Source organism: Macrosteles quadrilineatus, unplaced genomic scaffold (assembly GCF_028750875.1).
Source record: "Macrosteles quadrilineatus isolate MER2022 unplaced genomic scaffold, UCM_ALF_1.0 Scaffold_4__1_contigs__length_99947679, whole genome shotgun sequence".
NCBI lineage: Eukaryota > Metazoa > Arthropoda > Insecta > Hemiptera > Cicadellidae > Macrosteles > Macrosteles quadrilineatus.
Window position 1 is genome coordinate 82588199 of NW_026542597.1, and position 25006 is coordinate 82613204.

Consider the following 25006-nt stretch of genomic DNA (forward strand, 5'->3'; position numbering starts at 1 on the left):
TTACCTTGACCGGATGGCCGTGGCTTGGCGGAATGGCGTGCGTTAGGCCTAGATGCAGCAGAGGGTGTATGTGTGTGTGTGTGTGTGAATGTATAATCCATGTAATCCATCATTTAGGGAAGATTAAATAAATTATGCTATTTTAAAACTTAATTTGTTACAAAGTGCATTGTCTTTTTTGTTAATATATTGTTGTTATTATTAGTTTTTTAGAGGTTAACTGTAAAAAGAACCATGAGGTCCTAAGTTCGGCTTAATAAAGAAGGATTTTCATTTCACCCAAGTGTTCGTCGATGTCTAATTGATAGTTGAACCTTCCATCTTTCAAACCTCTGACACGGGAATATTGATCAACCTAAATCTTTTTAATACACTTGAGCAATAAGAATTGTCATTTACCATCATTGTATAGTGGATTTAGTGGTCGCCTAGTTATCAAAAGGTCGTCGGTTCGGTCTTTAAAAAGTCAAAACCGATGGGTTGAAACTTTCCTAGATTACATAAATTAGGAACCCGTTGTTCACATCTCTCCTTCGCTTTGCAATTCCTCAACCCAACTTCAGAATCAATATATTTGGTAATTTCTTCCAAATTTCAGAATGATCCTTATAATCGCAGCTCTACCTACGTTAGTGGAATGCAATTCCTCCACGAAGGAGGATATTCACAGAAATTTGTACATAGAAACGTCAAGGATGGATTAACGTCCCTTTAACCAAGGGACAAGTGATTTTAGGCAACAACAGAAACATGTCCTCTCATATATTCAACAATCCTTCACTCATCTAAGCCTTGCTCACACCCTAGTGAGTCATCACGTTGATCGGATCCTTGACTTTAAATTCTAAGGATTTACAGCACAGTCAACGACAGAACCTAATCCATCATAGTTTTAGCAGCTCCAACATCCCTCGTGTATAGGTAACCTCTTGCAGCCTAGTTCATCTAAATAAAACTCCTTCTTCCACTTGTTGAATAAGTTTTTCTATTTATCATAACGTCTTTGATGTCTTGCAATTTATCTATTATAGCTCTTCTTTTTAAACTAATTCTCTCTCGAGTAATTGTTTTCCATCCTTTCCACGTGACTATTCATCACACCAATCTAAATAATTTTATGAATATTGTTATGTCCACTCATATTTTCCAATCTCCAAACGTTCAATTGGCCAAATGGATTTGAGGATCAAGAATTGGCTTGTACCATCAATAAATTATCAAATTTCGTTGAGGTCGACTGTATAATGCTTTATTTCTTCCATTTACTTGACTTAATAGACTTATTTCCTGTTATTCCTGCGAGTAACATGGGCAGCAACCAGACCTCTCCAGCATACTCGGTTGGGAGCGATTCTCTTCACTTCCAGCCATGACCTCTTTTGAGAAGATGCTAAATAGAAGTATTGAAGAAGGAGAAGAAGACCTAATCAAGAATAATACTGAACCTTCCATTTACATTCTAGCTAAAAAAAACTTTCTCAACAAATAATTGCTTGTTACCTGATATTTTAGCCAAAGACCATGATGTCAAATTATACACTACAAGCAGGAATATGCATTAGCTCACTCAAACGCAACCGGTAACATAGACATCAAATTATGCTTCATATTTCACAGTGTTATGCATATACAAGCAGAGTAATGTTTTACAGATTAACTCAGAACGTTGAAAAGAGTGGCGTGACTGAGTGAATAGCTTTTGATGTGAACCATGAAGTGCATACAAATATATCCAGAGCATAATAATCACACAGAGGCCAATCAGTACACATCTTTTAAATGTTAACACTTGGGAAAGTTTAATTACGTTAAAAAATAAACTAATTTAATAGATTATTCGTAGCAAATAATTGTACTCACACTACTAACAATTTCAAATGGCCATTAATTATTTACTGAAAGTATTTAAAATTAAATTTTATACGTAGGGCTTGTAAACAATAATTAGCTTTCTTAAATAATAATCAAACCTAATACCTAATAAAACATTAAATATAATTGGACTTAAAGAATAAAGTAAAGATCCTCATTAGATCATTAGTTTCTCCTCGAAAACAAGTTTTAAATTCTTTTTAACGAAATATTTTCGCTTGGGTTACCTCATAACAAACACCAATATCTGATCATTTTTTCGTAAATAACCGTTTTTAAATTTATTGTCGTGGACTAATAGTTCAAGTTCATTCATTACAACTTGTATCTGCTTCAGTCTAACAATATTATGATAGATCATATTTTAATTTATTTAGTTTCCTTGCATCGCACATACAAATTGTACTTTCTCTTATACTTTCATTTTGCAAATAAAATATGATTTGTTTAGTTCGGTTTATGATATCAATTACCACCTAAAATCTGCAATACTAGTACTAACTGAAATACGGTACGCTTGATATATTATTCTAAAAGTGTTATAGGATTTTCCACATATAGACCATTTGTTATTGTTAAATCAGCGCGATTCCTAATTTTATTCCATTTATATTTCATAATATTTCCAATACATCATTCCCTTCTTCCCTGCGAATACGAACATGAAATAGACTACATTTGTCCCCAAACTCTGCGCCATTGCGACTTAAAAGACAGGTGAAACAGTCACCTGCATGGCTGTGGAAGATGTCCTGTATTTGTGACAGATGTAGCGAGAAAAACTTCTAAATTAGCATATGTAAGGGTTTTTTTCTGAACAGGAAGAATAATATATTTTAATTCAATTAATCTAATGAGTGAAACGTAAGTTATTTTTCGGATAGAAGTTGATAATAGTTATTCATTATTTAGAAAACCACCCCAATTTGTCTGCATGGCATTAAAATATTGAGCCCCAATTGTAATTTTCGTTTTTGTTTTTAGATACCTTCGGTAAAACATTGCGTCCATTATCTTTTTCTTGCAGTTACCTAACAATGTACATGTTCTCGCACTGATTTGAGTAAGCAAAGTGGCCAATTCACTCATCAGTTAACATTGTCTCACTCCAGATTTGAAACGTGAAGGCACGAAATAGTGAGCACGTAACATGCAGACAAGGTCGTATGCGCGCGAAATACGTAGGCAGCACTGGCTGTAAATCAGCTGGTCAGCTGTTGTACTGTCGTATCATCAAATGGCATATTAAAAGTTCATTTCTGGGTAAAAATATGTTACGTTTCTTTACAATTTATTTGTTTTATGGTATCTGTAGGAAAAATATAATGTGCAACTCGAGTGCAAAGTGCAATTATTGCCTAACTCGAGAAACCATTCCTCACTCGCCTGCGGCTCGTGAGTAAGTATTTCTCTCGAGTGAGTCAATTGCTCACTTTGCTCACTAGTTGCACAAATAACTATAGCCCTAACGGTTTGTCAACGATTCTCTTATAAAATTTTAACTAGTGTAAAACTTTCTTAACGATCATATACCCGAGAATATACATAATCAGTAATTTGATTAGGTAAATTAGTTCGTAGTTCTTTTGATTGTTTGAAAAGATTTTCAATAATTAATCATATTACTTTTAAATATGGAACCTTACCGTTTTGGAATTTATATTTTTGTTTGAGTGCAAAAACTGAAATAGTGATAATTATAATTATTGTTGAATTTTAGCTGAAGTCCTAAATACTTGCTACTGAAAGCTTATGGCTACCGACGAACGTGTTCCTATGTCCCTAATTTTGTATTTTGTTAGGTTTGCCTGTAAGATTTATGTTGGCTATGTCGTTGGTCCGATTAGAAAAAGGCAGTAGCTTTTAGATTATTCAAAATCAGAACCAGTCGTCATTGCTCTTTGGGCATTTAATTATGTTCATTACTACAGTATGTATGATGTAACCTGTCTCCCAACATTAATCAATGGCAAGTCCCCAGGTAGACGGAAGGCCAAGAGAGGAGACAGATTCCATTCAGACTACAAAGAAACATTAACAAACTTGTCAAGACATTTTCACCCGTTCCACTTTCACAGTCCATCCACACTTTAGTCGAAACACACCTAGTCGGTAAGGTAGTATGTCTGTACTATTTCCTCGTGTTCTCTAAATCCTGCCTACCGACTCCACTCCAAGGTGTCGTGGAAGAGTTATGTCGCGCGGCGGCGCCTGTAGCGTTGTCGTCGGCGCGGGTCAAAAGACGTCGTGTCGATAATGTAGATTCGCGAGTAGGCGTGGGCGTCCTTGAGAGAATAGACTTGTAAAGGATTACAGTTCCAGAGACAACCACAATAACAACGACGGGGCCAAAGTGGCAATCCGTGTATGGGCAATTAGCATCTCTGTAGCGGTAATTAAATTTTTGAAACTTGGAAACTCCCATTATCTTCGAGGAATTGCAAATCTGAAAAGGAATAAAGGATGGGTGCCTTCTGGGGAATTTGGTCTGTATTCAACTCTTAAATTACTAATTAACTCTCTAAATAGTTGTGTTAACATGCAGAAGAAATATAAATCACCGATAACATCTTAAATCTAACATGACCACGTCTAGTTGTTTTGTCGTCAAGTTCTACCTACGTCAAATTGTATCTCTAGGCAACTTGACGAATTTTCGTAGACACAACTTGACGCAGACAAGAAAGTATACGACTTGACGGTTTGGGAGATCCAAACTTGACCCTTTTCACACAAAAAACAGATGAAACAGTTTCACGTCTATACAACTAGATTTAAACTAAAGAAAAATTAAATACTTGTCTGAAGGTGTTTTAATTACAGCAGGTTCATATGGAATGTCTTCCTCAGTATACAAGTCAATGGTTATATCTGTTATATTTTCGTATTCAAACCTGGTTGTATAAAATCGGTAAATTGTTATAAACAACAATTTACTATTTTCATTTCTAAAAGATCGAAGACCAATTTATTAAATATTCATACTTATATTGTTGTGCTCAATATTTCAATCATTTATTTTTCCATGACGTAAAACTCAAACAGCAGTTAATTTTTCTCACCAATCCTACCTTAAAAAATAATTTATATCATTCAATACTTGCAATTTTCCCAACCACCATGGAATCTCTAAAACCCAGCAAAACACTTAGCAATTATTCCACACATTAGCTTTTCCACTAAAACAGCTCATGCACTAAAGCCGTTAACATTCCTCGATGCAAGTTTATAACTCCATATCCTCCATATGATAAGCCGATCTCCTGAACGTCCAACGCTAATGCCGTAGTGTCGTAGTGGGAACGCCACTTACCAAGGCGCCGCGCCGTGTGTCGTGGGTTGGTTTAGAGGCCAATAAACCAAACAAACCCGGTTTAATTACCGGTTTACATTATTCCCTGGTTTATGTCATATTGCAGAACTGGTTGCGGATTCGAAAGTGGATGATAATATTTACGTAAATAAAATATTTCTTCTGGGTTCTCTTTGGTATTGTTTTCCACATTTCAGGACCTAGAGGGGGTTGCGGCATTTTCCATTTGTTATTTCCATTGGTGATTGGCGGGATTTGAACCCGGGACCTCGGGGACCGAAGCCCTGTACTCTACCACACCACTAGACCAACTTGCTCCCCGTAAAAAAGAGTAAATTTATATTTTTTAATTTCAAAGGGATATAGCCTAAGGGAAATAATTAGATAAACGTTAGACTGCCTTAATATACAAGATATAAAATAACAATATAGGTACAAAGAACGAGATATAACATAAAGGACAGATTGATAACAGCACAATAAGCACAGGAGACAACGATGGTACAAAAATTAACCCTACATTCTGCAGAGTTTCATACATCAAAGATATAACAATAACAATCCATCGCACACTAATTTCAAGGCCTCCATCCCATACCCTTCCCACTACTCAACAAATCCACCTAACGAAATTTTGTTCAATACGCTCAACAGATTAATTCGAAAACTGTTTTTACCTCCCGAGGTAGGGGTTTGCTTGAAAAATTTCAAAAGGATTTTCCCCTCTTTACTATTCGTTGTGAAACGGGGAGCGAGAGGTTAGAGTGCGGAACTTCTGTCCCTGAGATCCCGGGTTCAAATCCCACCAAATCACCAATGTAATTTTTATTTTGCCGCAACCCCTATCTCTAGCCTGTGAAAAAAAAACAATCCCATGCTCGTGACTAGCGCATTAGGAAAAATATCACACTCCACCATTAAACTTACCTTCACTGAGTAGGCACTTTCTTCTTCGACGCCACTAATAATGAAAATATGTAGCATAGATCGGCCATTATCAGGCTAGTATAGTACAAGAGCGGTCGGCCTACAAGGTTCTGTACCTTGTATAATAGCGCGGCTCGTGGCGTGTACAGGGAATTGTTCAGTGCGGTAAGAGCTTCGCCTGATCCAAAACCGAGACCGGACAGCGGCGCTAGTTTATAGGCCTGTCTGTCGAGCGCCGCGCGCCGCCGCACTCTGGGCACTGGTGAATACGCATCCACTTCGGATACTGCAAAGAGGCTTGTAAAATCTAAGGTTTTACACGGGTGTTTGAGTGTGATAATTTTGGCTAGTGTTTGACATGAAGGCAAACTCACTACAGCTTTTTTTTGTCCTAGGACGCTAGGAACGAGCCCGGGATTGTTTTGCACATTACTTCAGGCTAGACCTAGGTGTAGCGGCATTACCACTTAGATAAAATTTATTGGTGATTTGACAGGATTTGAACCCGGGTCCTCTTGGACCGAAGTCCCGCGCTCTAACCACTAGACCAGCTCGCTCCCCAAACTCACTATAGTAGGTATCACAAAATGAACATAATTATCTTCCATCACATAAATACACGCGTTTCCCACTATTTATTCTTTGTTCTGCCATTTACTCTATGCAGAAGTCGTTCTATGCACAGTCCACAAAATGAATACGTCTACCACTGAATGAATGCAGAAGATTAGTACCAAGGAAAAACTCACTTATAGCACGGTTCAAAAAATGAACATAGCTACCATCGACTTTATGCAGAAATGGTTCTATGCTCAGTCCACAAAATGAATACGTCAACCACTGAATGAATGCAGAAGATTAGTACCAAGGAAAAACTAACTTTTATAGCTCAGTTCACAATCATCACGGTCCATAAAATAAATATAGCTACCGTTGACTCTATGCTAAGAATCAGTTTCAAGGTAAGATTAGCAGTTCACAATAAGGCAAAGGTAGCTACAGCAAAGTTCACAATTAGCCACCAGAGTATCAAAAAGAAAAGCTCAATTTATATCACACCATTTACTCGATGCGGAAGGTCAGCATCGAATCTCACTTTCGTAACACAGTTCACAAAAACCATTTTTTGCCCACCTACTCCACCAGCTGATCTAATGGTTGTAGACCGGAAGCCCTCAGTAGGAGATAAGAGTTCCCAGGTCCAGGGAAGGGTTTAAGGGAGCTGTCTGGACTAATTGGCGAAGGCGTGTGTCTAGCCCTGAGCACTTGATACCAGATACCCCATCCATCTTGGGGTCCTTACCTCTGCAGTCCTCGGCGGCACCTTCCTCCTTTGATCTTTACACTGAAAAACTGAACCTTCATGGATATCAGCTGTTGTAAAAGAATTATAAATAAGAGCTGCATGATTGAAGCATTCGTGGACTTACAGAATTGCATGGCTAATATTACATTCCACATCTTCAACACTCCGGCAATCATAACCTAAAAGATTCATGATTGTTCTACCAGATCACATTTAAATGCTCAATTGGAATAAATTCCTGCATTTATGAAAGTCAGTCAATGCTTTATTTCTGCCCGGTCACCTCGTGTCCCTTTTACTTTTATTGTAAAGATCCTCTCTTGTCGTGTGTCTGTAAATGGTTTACTGTTCTTTGTAGCAACCAATTGTAACTATGATATCCCGTAGGCCTGGTGAGCCTGAAGACAACTACTTGGGATAGTCGAAAGAAGTTTCCCCGTAGCAACCTTTTGAATTGCATAAATGCAAGGCATTTACATGATTTTCCACTTGAGAATGTAATGAGTGTTTATGCATCTTATTCAAACCAAAATGATAGTCTAATCCACCCTGATCAATTGTGTAGTTGGAAAGTTGTCCATTAAATCATTCCTGTTGCATGATCCTACATGAATTTGGGTTGATCTTCATACAGAGTTGTGGCACTGAACCATAGAACCGTTCGGGGATGGACCAAAGTAAAAAAACAAATTTCAAATTTTGTGGCAGTCCAGAAAGGACAAGCCAGTGTTTTTTTCTACGAGGTTATTTCTTTACTTGGGGAGCATTTTCTAACGGTAAGATTTTCTGGAGATTCGAGTTTGTTTCATTTTTAGAGGTTTATTTAGCTTCATCACACTGACAAAGCATGTAATCAAACACTCTTCTCTACTTAAGGCGTGTATTTCCGAGGCAAACTTAACCAATAATCTTGGATTTCTTTATCATAACCCAAATCCACTACACGGATCAATTTCTATTGGTAAAACTCATTAAATTCCTGGTCACATAAGAAGGTTCTAAAATTATGGGTTGGAAACAGAATTCTGTATGAGATCGTGATTGATTCAGCACTATGATACTTAGGCGTCAAATCCAACTTAGGTAATACAACTTTTCCATTATTAGGGCTAAATATGTTACATGAATCACCGGTGTATTGTGTTATATCACAAATTTACCTGAAAAATCCAATCAACATACGGTTCTTCTATATTGGCGTAATTATTCGTGATTGTTCATGTAAACTTGATAGGTTTTTCCATCCATGAAACCAGATTCCATATACCCATGCGCACGTACAAGACCAAAAAGGAACAATGACATTCCTTATACGATGATTTTAGATACACAGACAGATCCGCCTCAGCCACAGAGACCCACCCTTTTTGCTTAATAATTTTTCTTACACCTCGAGAAAAACGACGTAGAGTCAACTTGACACAGACAAGACAGGTAACAGCTTGACGGTTGCGTATCCGTCAAGCTGTATCCTCATTTTCGAGAGGGGCAACTTGACATCAACACGATTAGACCAGACCGAGACCAAGACATTGAGAAATACTCTTTTTACCACACAGCGAATCGTCCTTGGAGGTTGGAGATTGAGCTCGTGCTTCCAGGACAAAAATGTCCAACAAGATCAGCCATGCTCCTGGTCCTCAATTTCGAATTCTCCCACTCAATAAACCACAACAATAAACGAATTTTCATCCGACAACAATAAATTACACTGCACTGCATTAATTTCTCCAAAACCAAACCAACGTAACCTCCAAACCACACATAACCTCAAAGACGAACGAGGTGCGAACAAGACATAAGTCAGCAAGTCGACACCGCACGCGCCACAATATATCAGTGCTGCCAACTCATAGATCACATGACACTGACAGTGTTGCCAACCCATGCATCACGTGACAGCGGTGCCAACATAACAGAGCCACTCGTCACTCTAATTAGGCTACCGGTGTCACTCGTTAGTGAACCTGCACCAAGGGCGGCTGTGCAGTGTACAGAGTAGAAATTTGCACTGATTTGTCTGTTGTGATACTTGGCAAGCCTGACTGGGTGAGGCCGGTAGAAAGTGAAATGTGGTTATTGTAGTTAGATAACTTAAGACGTGTGGATTAATGGGTTTAGTCTTTGTTTAATTGAAACCCAGGAAATATAGTAGTAAATTAAGAACAATTTGAGCGAATTTGAAGGACACTTAGAACGCATTTTTTGTAAATATTCAATCCTTACAAGTGCAAGAAAAAAACTTTCACAAAAATAATGCGAACGTCCCAGGGAGGATTTTTGTGCGTATAAATGGTAAGGATCGGCAAAGCCTTGGCTTACACAATTCAATGTTGTACTGAAGTCGACATCACATTGAAATGGGCCAGCCGTAGAATGAGCTACTCACAAAATGCAATACAGTTTAAAACTATATTTTCTCTCTTCGGTTGTTTTACTGAGACATTTTGATGTGACATAACAGATGCTATGTCTCACAAAAAGGCGTAGGCCTACTAACATTCTTAGCAGTTTGCCTTTGCTAAACATTTTGTGTATTCATCAAAAATCAGCAATTAACATCAGCGTGGTCTATCAGCTTAGCACAACTACTGTACGTCCATTTTAATTACCAAGTGGCAGCTCCTTAAACAGGGGAAGGAATGTTACCTCCATCAATAGTCAAAGCTTATATATCTTAAATAAGAGGTGTCTGGGTGTCTGTGTTTGTGTTTGTATGAGGTAAACTCAAAAACTACTGAACCGACTGGGCTAAAATTGATTGGACAAAAATAAAGCTACAGCTCAGGGGAAACAATATAACTATTCCCGCTTCGATATTGACCTAGCACTCTGCCCCGCGGGCTTTCAAAGTTCTGAGTTGAGAGTTTTAAAAGTAAATATTGATTTGTCTCCATGGTAATAAAAAACAAACCCAGAATGTTTAAAATATTATCAAGCAGAACTGACAAAATTTATTTTGATTTCACATGTCCACACAGCTGTTTCAAATATACTACATACTGTAATATTAGAACAGAAAGGGCATAGATCATAAACATAAATAAATTATATCACTCACCCAAATGTAAATATGATTTAACATTACTTAAATTAAATGGAACTGTCAAACCATAAATGTCATTAGTAAAGGATTCTTTCAGTTACGTCATTTGTTTATGTTCATGCCGAGTCTGTTCTAATATTTGTGAAATGCTGAAAGTTAATAATATTTTACAGGGAATTTAGTCATCCTAAAAAAATATTCATGGATATAGGAACTAATTAACATTCTATAATCAATGCCGTATCAACCTAGGTTCTCATCCTGAGTGTTATGAGAATTATTCTTTGGATATATTTTTGTGTATACAGCAATAAAATACCCCTTCCACAGCGAACTTACAGACTAATCGAATTTATATTTGTCTGATTATATTACTATTGAACTATTAGTATTAGATTCGGTCTACATACAGGGTGTTGAAAATGTCTGGAACCAACATTATATCTGGTGAGTGGTTAAAGAAAAACAACTGATATTTTGTGTATGGATATACTATGGTTTTACCTATCTTTTGGTGCCTTATGAAATTTTTTACCACTTATAGGGAACGCCCTGTGGAGGATGCAGTAAAAAGTTTTAATGGAAGCCTATGGTAAATGATACATGATTTTAAAGGCCATTTTTTTCTGAGTAAGGAGCCACAAGTTTCATCTCAAAAGGACCACCCTAGCGAAAATGGCGACTGTTTGAAATTTAAAAACCCAATTATAGGGAACGTCCTGTGGAGGATGCAGTAAAAAAAAACAGTCGCCATTTTTGCTAGGGTGGTCCTTTTGAGATGAAACTTGTGGCTCCTTACTCAGAAAAAAATGACCTTTAAAATGATGTATCATTTACCATAGGCTTTTCATTAAAACTTTTTACTGCATCCTCCACAGGACGTTTCCTATAAGTGGGTTTTTAAATTTCAAACAGTCGCCATTTTCGCTAGGGTGGTCCTTTTGAGATGAAACTTGTGGCTCCTTACTCAGAAAAAAATGGCCTTTAAAATCATGTATCATTTACCATAGGCTTCCATTAAAACTTTTTACTGCATCCTCCACAGGGCGTTCCCTATAAGTGGTAAAAAATTTCATAAGGCACCAAAAGATAGGTAAAACCATAGTATATCCATACACAAAATATCAGTTGTTTTTCTTTAACCACTCACCAGATATAATGTTGGTTCCAGACATTTTCAACACCCTGTATATCTAAGACATTTTTGAATGGTGTTTCATGTATGTATGACAATTGAGTGTCCTGTTGTTGGTAAATACTCTTATTTTTTCTTAAAATAGCTTGCAGTCTTGCAGTTCACATTTACTTATGTAGGGTAGAATCAGAGATGTAATGAAACATTCTGTATTTTCATCTTTAATGCTCAATTTAATTTGAAAATGAAATAATACGTACTAAAGATATAAAAAGTCAGTTTTTTTATATTATTTCATTCAAATATAAATCCTCTTTGGCATTACAACTTATACAAGCTAAATTAATCATTTACAACTTTATTTGATAGTATATATGTAGTTTCTTTAATATTTCAAAATACTATTGATCAGGCACAACAGGATTTCTAAAGTTTGTAACAGTGGACATTGAAAGATTTGTGATTTGATTTGAAGATGATTAATGCACCTAATAGCATAAATAGATTATTCAAACTAAATATGTAGAAACTTCAAGATTATAATTTAAAATGTCAAAAATGAAGAAGAAATATAAGTTGTAAGGTAGGTGAAGGTGAATCAATTATATGAAGACGTCATTCGAAAATAAGATTTTCTGATATTATACTTATTTAAGATTAATCAAAACCAAAATGGATGTTTTCACCACAAACACTTACCTAAATAAAAAGACATAAACACAAAAAATTGGTACTGTTGGAGTTACGACAAATAGTAAGGAACAAATTTTTCTCTTTCGCGTCCTCACCCCGTTGCTCAGCACGGGTACAGAGAGCAGCTAGTATTTGATAATTGCTTGGAAATAGAGAAACTAGGAACTAGTGTCAGAAATTAATTTACTTGTTTAAAGAATATGTAATTTTTGCTCTTTGTCAAACTTTCCGTGTCGTACAGAGAAATAGAAGGACCGGCAAATTCAAAATTAAATGCGTTCAAAGTATATATTATTATTATTATTATTATTATTATTGATCTTTTCGGGAAATTTCAATGTTGTTGAGTATTATTGCGCTTTATATAAAGGACTACTACGCTGAAACACAGTTTTCAGAACTGTGTTTTTCAGTAATTTTAAAAGAACTGTATATACCGTAGCCTATCTACCATATCACCCACAACATTTCATTGTAAATGCTAGTAGTAGTTTATTCGCAACTTATAATTATTTTCACTAATTATATCTTCAAACTTAATTTTTCAAACACAAGCTGCAAATTCCTATCCTTAGGGTTTTTTCATGTGTTTGTCTTACAGATATATTTGTTATCACATTATTTTCTTTTTTCGTTAGCAAAATATTTTTATTTTTTATTAATTGTAAAATTATTTTTGGATTATGATCTAGCTCGTGATTTTACTATTAATTTGTTGACGTTGTATACTTGTCATATTTCATATATAGTCACTACTACTGCAGTTGTTCGATTGCAACATATGTAATATCTTACAATGTCTTGTGTATATTCGCTGGGAGTCAAATAAGTAAGTTGATAAATAAATAGTTTTCAGAGCGTCCACCCTTGTTGATCCCTTCAAAATTGCCTATGCAAAATGAGCACAGTATCTATTTTGCTGGACGGTTGTTGAAGGCGCTGTAGGCTTAAAACAATTTTTCTAAACACTTTTCGCTATGCACCTTTTTTAAATACTTTATCACGAAAATGAAAATATTTTACGTAGTTATTTTCAAGCGTTAAAAATGGTATTGTAACTTAAAACATTTACACATCTCAAGGCCCGAATATTGAACGATAACAATATTAACACTTTGTACAAAATGTGTCCAAAACACTAGTATCTATTTATTACCACTTTAGGTACATTAACCCTTGCTATTATGCGGGCTTGTATTTGTGAGCTGATAATTTCTATACGGGTATTTACAAAGGCTATTTTGACTTGTAAATTTGTCTAACACCATCTTTATCTCTCATTCATGTCTAATGTTTCCGTAGACTACAAGAATATATCAATTAATTCGTCCCCTTATCTGTTTGCTAAAAAATACACCGGCCAAAATTTGTAAGTTAAACACATCTAGAAGATAGCCAACATGCATACACATGTCCCCAGCGCGTGCCATAGTTCTCCACTTAGCATACTAACAGCCCGTTTTTCGAAAACACAGAAATGTTTTCACACCGCGGTCTATTATTCTGACAGATATGGTCGGGATATTTTACGCGGCGATTGTGGCACTCCTTATCGATCGCGGTTGGCGGGGAGACAACAATGATCTTATCCTCGCCTCTGATTGGCTGATGGGCGGGGCGACAACATGGCGGCTCTGACGCACGCACTGCACTTATCTCCCGTTATTTAGTAGCTCGCCCCGCTTATTTATTACACCAGAAGCACTCCTAAATAACATTAATGTTCGGGTGCTGTCAAACGCCCGGCTTTCTCCAAATTAATAACCGATCCATCTTGCGTTTTATTTCGGGTAGTGGTACATAAACCTCGTGGCCAGTAAATAGTTTTATTGTTGTATTTTATGGTAACGAAGATAAATGAGGTTTAGTTAATTATGATGGGACAGGTGGCGAAGTTTAATCTTTTATGATGTAAAATGTTTTTATTAATTAAAATATCGTCATTACAACCACTTATTGAAATAGTTTATAGTTTTGGAAAGCATGCCAATTAATTACACTAACAGGTTTAAGCCCATATCTAGTATAAACCATCACTAACATTGGCTGAATTTTACTTTACAGGCTACTATAAAAAAAGTAGGACATGTTCACCAGTGGTCAGTTCGCTAAAACGATTAGAAAAACACAGTTCATACGACCAATGTATTAGTAAACCACTGGATTGTACGATATTTGCACATTTAATTAACAATAAGTCCCAAAAAACAAGTGTAAGCATGGCTAAACCACAGAAAACATACTACTATAACCGCTAAACTAAAGGTTATCCGGACTCAATTATCCATACAACATTTTACGCAAGAAGTAAGTCATGATTAACTCTTGTATACTCAAGTACTCAAGTACAGACGGTTTAGTAGAAGAACTACTAAACTCAATACATTCAAAAAGCCCCATATTTTAACTCAACCCATTTCCATCACACCAATTCTTATGTTGGAAAACTTCAATAGACGTGCAGTATTACTTTCGTCTACAGTAGTTTTCAGGGGTCTACAGAACCTTTCATAATTATTATACGGCTCTTATGGAGATTTTTCTCTAATTTATAGAAAGTTCTCATTGCCTGAGATACATAATATTGTTTATCTTTCTACATATTACAGTCTACACTTTAAAATAGGTGTCGAACTATAGGGTTCGGGGCTATACATTTGTAAATCTTAACATATGTATAAAGCCTGATCTATACTATACCAGCACTGGCCAAGGATTTTTGGGACTAATATAAAATACCAGCGGCTCATTTAGAACAAATTCGCCAAAGACACCAAATAGAGTTTCTTAGATCTTCTGTATCAAGATTGGTCTCTAATATCTTCGACATTTGAGAAGGAAAAAGATCAGTGTCGATGATTCTTGCTGAATTGAGTAAGGCTTTCAAGTTTGTTTCGCACAATTTTTTGTAGAAAAATTGATAAAAGTGTCCAAGGACGACTTTTTCTTCTGTTGGTCTCTAGACCACCAGTAGATAGTCTCAATAGACGGAACCAAATCAGTGAGTGAGGTACGGTGTACCACAAGACTCGGTCTTGGGGCCAATATTATGAATAATAAATTTTACCATCTGAAGAAACGAGCTCAGCTTGCAAGGCAACTCTAAGCTGATGACATTTAATAATTATCTGCATTAAAAACTAGAATGGCTCAATTATTTTTAGCTCATCCTCCCTTTTAAATCCCTTCAAAATATGCACATGCAAAATGAGTACAGCATCTATTTTGCCCGTCAATAGTTGAAGGCGCTGGACTTTTAAGTTTTAACACATAAAAATCACCAATATTATCATTTATATTTGGATAAAAAAACAGCAAGTTAACAACATATAGATAAACAGGTTTCTTAATCTACAACAAAGGTGTCCCATGAGGTAATCAACTCATTATCACTCATTATCAGACTACGGTAACGACCGACTGATAACAGTGACAAAACAATGCCTGCATGACTGATAACAGTTGGTATCACTGATAAGGGAGCCCTCGCCCGCATTTCCGGTCGCTATCTGCCACCAGTGATACCAACCCCACACGTGCGGTGGACAAATGAATCGTGTAATTAACTATTTTCATGTAATTTGCTTGACAATTTGTGAGTTGATCCGAAGTATGTTTTACACTTAGATTTAGTATTAGCTGGAGAATTTATTTTTAGAAATTGGTCAGTTATTATTTACGCACTGCAAGTTAAACTGTAAAACCTGAAATTATCAAAAGCCTAATCATATTTATTATAACAAATGTTCCATCACTCGTATTCAACTTAAATACATCATATGTAATATGAATATATACACAAATTTAGTGATTTTTTTAATGTGACGCATGGGCTATTTTTCATTGGGTCGGTTAGATTTTCATACACATTGACCTTTATATATTTGAAAATATTACTTCAGGGTGACTTTCAGCAGTATCGTTATTTAGCACGAAGTTATTTAACAAATGTTTCTTTTCTACAGTATAATAGTTTACCCAGCAGCTCGAATCTTGGGCGTTTAAACAATTGAACGTGTTACTAAGCAAACGGTAATGTTTTCCAAACCTCAAAGTCATGTAGGGTTAAAATTTAGCTAATGATTATTTTAATACTGTAAAAACTAATAAATCGTGTAATTAAGTGCCATAAAAGATCTTTTTACTTTAAAATACACAAATTGAAAATCTAAATTGCACTTTTTAACGTTGTTTGTTACGGTTCTTTATTTGTTAAACACCATTTTTGTATTTTCTTCAGATTGTGTTGCAAAATTATTTTATGTATGTCAGTTTTTTGTGTTTTACTTGAATTTTCTTTTTAAAGTTTTTTTTTTGTCATTACTGTAATCCATTTTGTTTGTCTGTGCTTTCTGTTTATTCCATACATGACTCAATTTTAAAGCTGGTTGGTTGGCATTCTTTTTCGTTTTATTTGGATCTTAAAAAGTTCTGTTTTATTACCCATTGATACTTTTAGTCAGAGTTTATAGTTTGTTTTAGTAATTTACATTTATAGCACTCATGTCTATTGTAACAGTTGTTTTCTTTCTTTTCTATTTCAACTTCCTAGTCCATTGTTAGAGATTGATGAATTCTATAAATTAAATAAAGAATATGTAAGTACTTTTTTTTGACCGATAATTTGCCAAGTGTGCTGTTTTTTTTCTTCTTTTTTTTCATTCTTTGCATGGTGAGTTTCAGGTCACATTATGTATGTATTATACAGGGTGAGTTTCTACTGACGCCCATAACTTCGCCAGTGGATTCTACTGATCAAAATGAACAAAAAAGTTGATATAAACCCTAGTCCAATTCCGAACCGTTTGGTCGTAATTGGGAATTTTGTGTTTTCTAAAAATATTGGACTTTCTGTCACTATTTACTTTATAAAAATAAAACCAATTACTCTAGCGATTTATATCAAAAATAATTCGAAAGGGCATTAAATTTGCTACAAAACCAAGGTTACATGAAAAAATATTTCATTACATACATCGGTTCCTAGCAGAATTAAAGTAAAAAATATCGTATAATAGTTATTTTGTTTAAGTTTTAAGACCCATTTTTCACACCTTATTCTGGTGCCACGCAATGTCCAACTAGATAAAAAACTTCCTCATTTAATAAGCTTTAAATTGATATGCAATTTTAAATTGTTGTTGGTAGAATTGACAGAAAAACTACCATCAAACTAAAGTAAAACACGGTTTACCGATTTGGTTTTAGCAAGGTAACAAAACTACTAATATTAAACTCACTGATTTACACATGTCTTGGTTGAAATCGTACTGGTTCAAATCAGCTGATTCAATTGTTATGATTTGTAAACAAGTCTACTATGAACAAAACTACTATGAAACTAAATAAAAACCAGGTTTACGAGTAAGGGTTTTCTTATTTTAATAATGCAAGACAAATGAACACAACATTTTCATACAGTAACTCAATGGCATTAACAAATTAATTACAAGCGTTCAGAATAGACAATCAATGTTGATTGCTACTTAAGCAAGTTTTCGAAATGACTACCATTTTGTCTTATGCAGATGCGGACACGTTTTCTCAACTCTCTAAAAGGCCTGGTTCCACAGGATGCGGAATCTCCGCCGTGCGGTGCGATTTTTTCCGCTGCGGAATTAAACCGACACTGGTTTAATGGAGTTCCCATGTGTCTGGTTCCACTGACTTGCGATTCCGCATCCCGAAATTTCCGTTCCGCATGGCGGAGAAATCATACTGGTCTGAGAGCAGTAGCAGTGCGGATTCCGCCAGCGGAGAAGAGCCATCAAATATTGTGACCGTCAGTTTCATTATGTCTTGTGCTGTAAAAAGAGTTATGGATGAACGTTTTTCTTCGACCAAAGAGGAAGAACTTGCCGAGTTGGTGTCTCAACATGATGTGGAAATCGCATGTCAGTGGATTTCTGAGAAATTAGCGAAGACGTATGCACACAATCACACCAGAATACATTCAATGATAAAAGTAATGGTTTTTTTAGGTCACGTTTACCTATACACAACATTTGAGCCAATTATAAAGTAATACCTATAATCACAACACCGACTTTCAACAAACTAACTTCTTAAATAAATTATTATAATACATTTAACATAAACTGTCGAAAATGGTAGACCTGACGAACAATTATCCTGAGACATTTGGGTATCAAGTGTTGAACGGGATCTGATCGTGATTGGAACCCCTTAAGTTTCGTTAAATAAATAGCAAAAATATTAAGTATTGGTACATACCCTAGTGTAACCGCTAGTTTCATCTCGGCATTCAATGGTTGTTTGGCTCGATTAGTAGCGTTGGTGGGTAAGTCATCTTTGATGAGATCAACCAAAAAGAAAAATAATTGGTCTTTTGACACACGGAAGTACTTAGTTTCGTTGTAAACTAAATTATTACGAACCAGAATGTTATACGCCCCTTCACTGTCCCGATTCTTAAATATGTCAATTCGGTCACTGCGACTTGACACTAACAAAGATAAAAGATCGACAACATCATCATCAATGTCATCATATAGCATCAAAGCCAAAAGGGCTTTCCTCTTTCTATTCATACTCGTCGCTAGTTTGGACGGAACTGAATCTCCGCAACGTTATTTTCGCAGTCTGTAGAACCACCCCTCTGATTTTTCGCTGCGTAATTTTCCGCTGCGAAAAATTACGCACCGCATGGCGGAGATTCCGCATCCTGTGGAACCATAGCTTAACAGTAGCATTCAAGTTTACCGTATTGCGTAGTCGTGCAGTAGCTGTGACAATTCGGTTTCTCACTTCTTCAGCTGATTCCACTGGCGTCCGATAAACTTCTTGTTTAAGATACCCCAAAGTCCAATATTTTTAGAAAACACAAAATTCTCAATTACGACCAAACGGTTCGGAATCGGACTATAAACTTTTTTGTTCATTTTGATCAGTAGAATCCACTGGCGAAGTTATGGGCGTCAGTAGAAACTCACCCTGTAATTCTATTATGATGTTGAAGGAATTGTTTTATTCATAAATCTTAATGTATGTTTTATAATGTACCTACTAGAAATTGACGTTTTCCAATGACTTATGATTGTAAGTTTTAAAGGAAATAAATCGATCTTATGTCTTATTGTTTTCGCTTGATTCGTTGTTTTTTGTCACCATCTGTTTTGTTATCATGTTAATTGGATTTTTTTGTTTGTTTCATAGCTTTTTGTTTGTCACTGTTTAGTTATTGTTTTATAATTTCGTTATTTTGACTGCCCTGGTATTCGTTTTTTTTTCATTTTTTGTCACCTTAGTGTTTGTCAAGAATTTTTGTATTTTACTCATATTTTGTTTGTCAACGTTGTTGCGTTTTAGTTTTTGTTGTTTTTATTGGTTATTATGTTTGTTTCAGTAGGCTATGCGGCTAGTCTAGCCATGTTCCACGGCGCTGCGAGCGCTGCCCCCTCGGCCAACTACACGTCAGACACATCCAACACCTCAGGTTAGACAAAGAGAATCATCTCAAGCAACAATGTATTCTGTTCATTTCCAATTTTATAAACCTTTAAAACTGTAACGATCATTGAGCTAGAGATAAGGGTTAATGTAGATTGGGAGAATTGCGATACGTTGGCCACCATGTGTACTAGGGGATGAAGTAGAGTGTATTTGAACTAGGGGATTGTGGGATTGTAAATACATAAAGCCACGAAGCAATGTGCCGATTCCCCTAGTTGGTACCAACCTAACAAACCTAAACTGTCTCGATTTTCTAGCAGAGTTGACGTGAAGTGCTACCTCCAGTTTTATTTCTTGCTCAAAGGTTAGGATCGCATATTGTCAATTATTGTCAGATGGTAAATGGTGATCCAATTTCAGTTTCCTCATTTCGCAACACTAACAATAGAACAGCTGTTCATTGTTGCATGTTTTTAATACGCCAAAAAGTCAGTTTATTAAAATTGTATAGGAAGCATGTTTGCGGGAAGGTTACCTGCCTCAAGTAACTTTACGTTCTCTAGAGGCAGGTAACCTGCCTCTAATCTGCCTGTCTACAGGAGTCGTGTGAATCCTATATAGAAATTTGAGAGAAGAGTGTGATAAATTCAACCATTCTACGAAGCGAACTATTCGCAATAAAGTTATTCTAAGGAAACTGGAGTCAATAGATATAGACTAAGGGCCTGGTTTTCATTTTGAAGTACGATCAGCCAAGAATATTGATCTTGATGTTGTGTAAACGAAGAGCCAAAATTATCAATTAGTCATTTCCCAGACCTCTAGCCTTTTGTACGAACCCCTTTAGCGTATGTTGCATAAGGATTTGCACTTAAGTCATATCAAAATTTAATTTAATCCAACAAATTGGAGCCCACTGATCATGTATGGTAAAAATTCTATTCAGAATGTGTGTCAAAACAGCAGAAAGTTTGTGCTTAAAAAATATTTCTTTTTGATGAAGAAAGTTTCAATTACTCTCGGTGTGTAAGGTGTATTGAAAAAATATAATTTCCGAATACGGGCGATTGAAATCCTTACATCGCACCATCGTACACGCTCTCGAGACCATTGTTGGAAAAACTGATAGCAAAATTTGCCAAGTTATACCCCAGATGATTCAAGAAACCTGTAGCAACCCACGAAAAACTACCATAAGAGGTTAAACTTCTGTTGAAGATCCAGAGGTGGCCATTTTGCTGGTTTGAATAATTTCATTGTGATTTAAGAGTGTCAACTATGTTGTAAACAGAATAATATCCAAGAATACCTATGTAAAATCTGTTGTATTCTCTCTTAAATCAAAAATAGGAAGCTGAAATATAAATCATCCCTTAAAAACTTAGCGCACATTGTAAAAAATGTTGTAAGACACGGAAGATGCAATTTTGTTTGAAATCAACGTTCACGAAATTTATTAAAACTTGTGTGCCTGTTGCTCGAAATCGAGCAATTGTCAAGTACCTGTATTATACAGGAGTTATAAAAAATAACAGTCATCTTCTATGAGTGCTCAAAATCGAACAATTGTCAAGTACCGTTATTATACAGGCGTTATTTAAAACTGCAGTAATAATATAATTTTCATAATTTTCGATTTCAATAAGTTAAAAGACTCAAAGCTTATGTAACTAATTAAAATATTCAGTAAACATTTCTTGCATGTATTCATTTGATCAGATATTAGGTAGGAACTTTTAAATTCTAAAACCTTAATGCAAAACTACGAATTGGGCCGAATCTTTTGACACCTTAAACGTTGAAATTGGTCCACAAATAAGGTAGGAGTAGTGTTCACAAAAACAGCCCTCACGTAAGAGATGTTGTGTGAAATACACAGGCATAGGGTTTTACAATAGGACGAAAATATTATTTGCAGTACCTATCCAAAGTCCATACTATCAACATTTACATGAAAATAACAGTATTTAATTGCGGACGATTATACAATTCCTTTACTAAGTACCTGATCACATTATGCAAGATATTAAGTAAATAACAAATTAGTTTAAATAATTTGTTAAGGATTCAGTTGTAATATAACCATATTACTCACACAGTTGGCAATTTGTTAGACGTTGGATAGTTTCTACAGTAAATACCCCGCTGCAGCAAACCTGCCGACTAAGCCGATTATCATTTGCCTGGATTGATTTTCAATTAATCTTTTAAATGAACATTTATGTTTAACGAATACCTGGGTTTGCTGCTACAGGGAAACTAATAAAGTGTATTATTATTAAAATATTAATAGCTTAGTATAAAATGAATAAATAAAGTTTGATCAAAAATATCGATAAACAAGCCAACTGCGACATTTTACGATATTCTCTCTAAGAAAAACATGGAAATTTTAAATGAGCATTTTTTTTTTTCTCCGTAACCAATAACCGTACAAAACACTTTGATATACTAAATTATTTTTTTTAAGCTCTTTAAAAACGTCTGGAGAAAATGTGATACATTTTTTGTTTTAAGGGTAAAAAATGAGAAACCCCCATTTTTACCCCCCCCCCCCACTAAACCCCGTTCCCATGGTCCGATGCTGGTTCGCGAACTCAATCAAGTTTATCCCGCCTTACATTTTCAAACCAAATTTTACCAAAACCGGACGAAAATTAGTCAAGTTATCATCTTCTCGGACACACACACACATAATATATATACAATTATGAACGAATAGGGTTTTTTCGGTACTTACGTATTAAACGGAGGCCACATATTTTACAGCGCACTGCAGCGGTTATGTTAGGTTGGGTTATCATAAATATATGTTTTTTTTATCAAATTAAACTATCTTAACCTAACCTAACCAACCAAACTTGCTGATGGTGAAGGTTTACTAATCGAATCGAATCTGTAGGTTAGGTGGCCTCCGTTTAATACGTAAGTACCGTTTTTTCCTCTAGGAACCTCAAAACGAAAATATATCGGTCCCGGGCCTAGGTTTACCATGAGACCTACGGTAATAGCTACCTCCCTATAGGGAAGTTCGCTAAAACTCAGTTATAAAAGTTTCCTGGAGTGATTTTTAAAGACAAATTGTGTTGACAGAGTAGTGAGTGTTCTCGCGTGAAATTCGAGTACGTTCATTTACTCCCTACTTTCAATTATATTTTCCACAACTGTATCCAGAGAATGGAATAGTTGCATCTATAGTCATATCGCTAGATATTTACAACTTCAACTCCCTACTGCAGGTTACTCCCAGCAGCCAGTGTACGTGCCCTCCAACCGCGTGTTCCAGTGGAACTCCCCCTACAACTCCTCGACAGGCCAGAACTCCTCATGGCACCCCCAGAACACCGGCCACGAACACTACCCAGGGTCTGCCCAGTCGCCGGCTGCGGCGTCTCATTTCACCAACAGCTTCTACGCCGCGCAGACAACCATGATGTGGCGCGCCTACGACCCAAGCTTCCAGAGGTCGCTGCCCTACGGTGAGTGCAGAAGTAACTTTAGATGTGTTAAATTGCTATGGCAATAAATGTTTTGCAACTTAACCGAAAACACCATTCAAATGCAACATAAATACATTTCATATGTAAATTTCACTAAAATTAACCATGAAACTTGAGCCCTTAAAACGTGTTCACTATGTAATTTTCCACTGTAACTTCACGATTAATTTTAATCGTGTAACTAAAACACATTGAAAATGGTTAAAAGAAACGTACAACCTCACGTTAATTACAATTGTTTGGTTCAGGATAATTACTCAGAATAATTCCCGAAATTTAAGTAAAGTACCATCTCGTATTTAATCGCATCAATGCATATTTTACAATGATTTAAAAAGCATGGTGATAGTATATTGTTCAACCTCAACCAAAGATTTACGTCCCCAAGTCCTTCACCGAGAAAAAGGCTGTCATATTAACAGAAAACATATTAAAAGTAACAAATCTTAACATTCTCATCACAACTCGGCATCGTATTGAAACCATCAATGCTTAAAATCCACTATTGCATGACGTGATAATCAGAGAAGGATAAAATTGTCTAAATCCTCTTCAAATTCAAAGCACCGCGACATAGTAAAATGTTCCATGTTACACCACGTAGAATGATTATACCATACCAAGGACTTTAGAAATACTGTATGAAGAATTCCAAAACGCAAATTCTAGTTTGACTGAAAGTCCTTGACTCTATGAGAAAAATTTATAAGAAAGACATTATAGATTTTGCATGGCTGTTGGTTAAAATCGCAATAAGTATAAACTTATAGCCAAGACGTGGTGAGGTCTCCCCCCAAAAGCTTGAACTCTTCTTTTCTTCACGACGGGAGAGTTAGAGTTTGGCATAAGACTTGCACTCTGCACTCTGCATCCACTCTTGCACCCTCTACACTCCCTCGCAACACACCTAACTTCTCTATGTCTGTGTAGATGACGCGATGCAGTTCCAGCTAGGTGAAGGTAGAGAATGTGTGAACTGCGGCGCCATCTCCACTCCTCTGTGGCGCCGCGACGGCACCGGACACTACCTGTGTAACGCCTGCGGACTCTACCACAAGATGAACGGAATGAACCGTCCTCTGGTCAAACCTGCCAAGCGACTAGTCAGTCTGGGGGTGAGTATAGTTCAGACAGAAAGCTATGTGTTTGGTTTGAGGATGTAACCCTGTCCAGTTCACAATACCAACTCACAACTTCTTCTTCACCGCGACATCGAACTCTTCCTCTAACTCATCCCCTCCTCATTAAAGCTATATCTTTGGCCAACCCTTCAATCCCTCCATTTACCTCCAACTCAACCTCTTCCTCTAATACCTAATACCTCTATATCTCCATCTAACTCCTTCTCCTCCTCTATCTCCACCTCTATCTCTTCCTCTAACTCTTCCCAATCCTTCTAAAAGCCTCTACCGCCATCTCATTATCTACCTTTACCTCTTCCTCTCAATCCTCCTTCTCCTCTACCTTCACTTCCATCTCTTCTCTTAACTCCTAAAATCCTATTCCTAATCCTTCTAAAAGCTGTCCCATTACCTTTACCTCTACGTGCTCCATCTCAATATCTACCTCTACCTCTTCCTCTCACTCCTCCTCTACATTCACTTCCATCTCTTCCCTTAACTCCTCCTAATCCTTCTAAAAGCTGTCCCATTACCTTTACCTCTACGTGCTTCATCTCAATCTACCTCTACCTCTTCCTCTAGCTCATCCCCTTCCTTCTAAATCTCTATCTTTACCTCCACTTCTATCTTCACCTTTAGCTCCTCCAACTTTTATAGCTATTTAAGCCAAATACGGTTCT

The 25006-nt window shown here is 36.3% G+C and overlaps 1 protein-coding gene across 3 annotated transcripts in view; it reads left to right on the forward strand.

Annotated features, from left to right (window-relative positions):
- The window catches only part of LOC128993389 (GATA-binding factor A), a 61535-nt gene that overhangs the window by 33254 nt on the left and 3275 nt on the right, over nucleotides 1–25006 (forward strand). For 2 of the 3 annotated variants that reach the window (XM_054417265.1, XM_054417267.1), the window contains exons 2-4: nucleotides 19659–19743; nucleotides 22940–23184; nucleotides 24136–24320. In XM_054417265.1, the coding sequence (XP_054273240.1) occupies nucleotides 19682–19743; nucleotides 22940–23184; nucleotides 24136–24320 (492 nt within the window). In that variant the 5' untranslated portion in view covers nucleotides 19659–19681. Of the gene's footprint in view, nucleotides 1–19658; nucleotides 19749–22939; nucleotides 23185–24135; nucleotides 24321–25006 lie in introns of all 3 variants that reach the window. The other variant, XM_054417266.1, reaches the window with a different exon arrangement.